At 31.0% G+C, this 2,677-nt stretch overlaps 1 protein-coding gene across 1 annotated transcript in view; it reads left to right on the top strand.

Annotated features, from left to right (window-relative positions):
• LOC103601882 (liprin-alpha-2-like) overlaps positions 1 to 2,486 on the top strand; it is a gene marked incomplete at its 3' end in the record, with an annotated part of 184,707 nt that extends 182,221 nt beyond the window's left edge. Inside the window, exon 5 of the mRNA XM_008586290.1 lies at positions 2,370 to 2,486. Within this exon, the coding sequence (XP_008584512.1) occupies positions 2,370 to 2,486 (117 nt within the window). The remainder of the gene's footprint in view (positions 1 to 2,369) is intronic.
• Between the last annotated feature and the right edge of the window lie 191 nt (positions 2,487 to 2,677).

Below are 2,677 nucleotides of genomic sequence, written 5' to 3'. Positions count from 1 at the left end.
CACTGAGGGTTGCGATCCGTTGCCGGTCACGAAAAAAGACAAAAAGGAAAAAAAAAAAGGTGAGTTTGGCTGCTTCGTGGATACCAGATTGTAGATACGCAAGAGCGAGTGAGAGTGAAGGAACAAATTATTTGGTGATTGCAGTGCTACAGGAGAGAAGAACATTTAGATAGGTGTTCTTCATTATGTGGTGATCTACCCTTATGAAATGACATGCCATGTGTTCCAATGCCACAGGTCAGATGCAAGATCACCTGAAGATTTGGCATTAAAGTAATGGCAGGCAGCAGGACAAACACCCAACCTCTTAATTTCTTTTTTTTAAATTGGATATTTATTGCTGTGCACATTGATCTCATAATTTCAACATATAAATTTTATACAATTCAATGTTTATTGTGTATTACATACTGCAAACATCGATTTTTCCTTGAATTAATACAGGTTGAGCATCCCTAATTCGAAAATCCCAAAATCTGAAATGCTCCAAAATCCAAAACTTTGTGAGTTCTGACATGATGCTCAAGTGAAAAATTCCATACCTCTGTTCCCCAGCATTTAGAATAAAGGAAATTCAACCTGTAATAGTGATGATGAAGAAGACCGTAACACTGCAAAAAAGTGTCTATGGATGACATTGTGAAAACGTGTAATAGGCATATTGAAGGCCTTGAGTAGCATGCATAACAGAACAAGAAATCATGTAGTTTATAACAGCAAAGAGAGGCTTCTAAGACAAAAATTGTTGCTAATGAGGTAGATGACTCTGGAGAAAACATTTTAAAAAGCCATGCAGCAGAATGCCTTCTCATTATCTGTAGAGGACCCACTTCCTTGTCCCTCAACTGCTTCTGATGTTTCTTCTCACCTAAGAAACAACAACAACAACAAAAATACAGTGTACAGTAACGTTTTAATCAAAACACAGCATGGTGGGTGGAAACTGAAAGCCTGTCGTTGTTTGTTGTTGCTGTTGTGTAACAGCTGATACAGGTATTCTGGTGATGCTACTGTGCTGCTTAGTTACCCTGAATGCATTACTTTTTTGCTGTATTAATTGCATGTTATATTTTTTATTTTTAAGTACTTAGGTGTGAATAAGTGTAAGGAAATGATTAAATGATGATTATGCCAAACAATCACAGAGTGTCTGCATGGGTGGCAGAGTGATACCATTGCTTTCTGATGGGTCAATGCACACAAACTTTGTTTTATGCACAAAATATTTAAAATATTGTATAAAAGTACCTTCAGGCTATGTGTATAAGGTATACATGAAACATAAATGAGTTTGGGGTTTAGACTTGGGTCCCATTCCGAAGATATCTCATTATATATGTGCAAATATTCCAAAATCCAAAAATTCTGAAATCTGAAATACTTCTTGTCCCAATCACTTCAGATAAGGAATACTCAGCCAGTACTGGACTAATATCTGAGCTGATAATATAATAAAAAAATTCCATAAAATAAATAAGTTATGGAATTAATATAATGTAAATATTTTCAAAATGACATGTATAAATAGCATATATATTTTAAAACACCATTTTAAAAAGGCTGGAATGCTATTTTCTACTCTCTGTATTACTAAGATTACTTCTACTACAGCTACCTGAGAACCTGTTTCTTTGTTGCAATAATCATGTCTGTAAATTGAGCTGAAAATTTGAAAGAAAAAATTGCTTTCTATTTTTTTTTTTTTGCAAATTAACTAAATTTGGATTTGAAATGATAAAATAATGGCTATTAAAATAATGACAATGAATAAATATAAATAAATAGATAAAACTGGAAAAATAAAATAAAATAAAGGCAATGAAACAAATTTAATTCTAAGTACTCATGATAGCATTGCAAAATTATTTAAGCCTAGCATATGTATCTGCTTCTTTTAAAAGTGCAGATTCACTATCACTGCAGGGTAAATGATTGTGCATATCATAATTAGTCTTCAACTTTCAGTCTTTTCATTTATGTTTCTTGCATACTATAAAAATATAAATTAATAATAATTTTTATTATATTTTATGAATTAATTTTTAAAACAATTTCTGAATTAACAACATATGGATACACACACACATATACATAATTAATTTAGATACATTTCCACCTAGAAAATGTTTTCTTAGGTAAATTTCACAATGCATTCACCTTTTCTAGGAGAGATATTTTGAATTCTTATAAATATTATTCAAAATGATTACCTAAATTTAAAAAATAATGAAATAATATGAATAAAATGTAATGTTCACTTTTAATTATTGATTAGTATTGATTAGTTATTAACAACATTTAAGTAAATTTAATTTTTAAAATTTTATTCTCTATTTAGATTTTAAAGGCATAGTGCTTTTATTTTGCAGATTGTTGCCTTGCGTGAACAAAATGTTCATATACAAAGAAAAATTGCATCAAGTGAGGGATCCACAGAGTCAGAACATCTTGAAGGGATGGAACCTGGCCAGAAAGTCCATGAAAAGGTATGATACACGTGACATGCTCTTACATGAAAATGTTTTCTCACTACATATCATTTGACAGGAATAGGAAATATAAAAACCATGTAATGATCATTCTTTAACATTTGTTGATTTGGGGGGCAAAAGTTCATGATGATTTCCCTTCTCATTTATTGCTCTTAATTTGATTTTCTTAAAAATAATACATAAGT

The sequence above is a fragment of the Galeopterus variegatus genome, unplaced genomic scaffold, assembly GCF_000696425.1.
Source record: "Galeopterus variegatus unplaced genomic scaffold, G_variegatus-3.0.2 Scaffold3926, whole genome shotgun sequence".
In the NCBI taxonomy this organism is placed as follows: Eukaryota; Metazoa; Chordata; class Mammalia; order Dermoptera; family Cynocephalidae; genus Galeopterus; species Galeopterus variegatus.
This window is presented reverse-complemented; position numbering and strand designations above follow the sequence as displayed.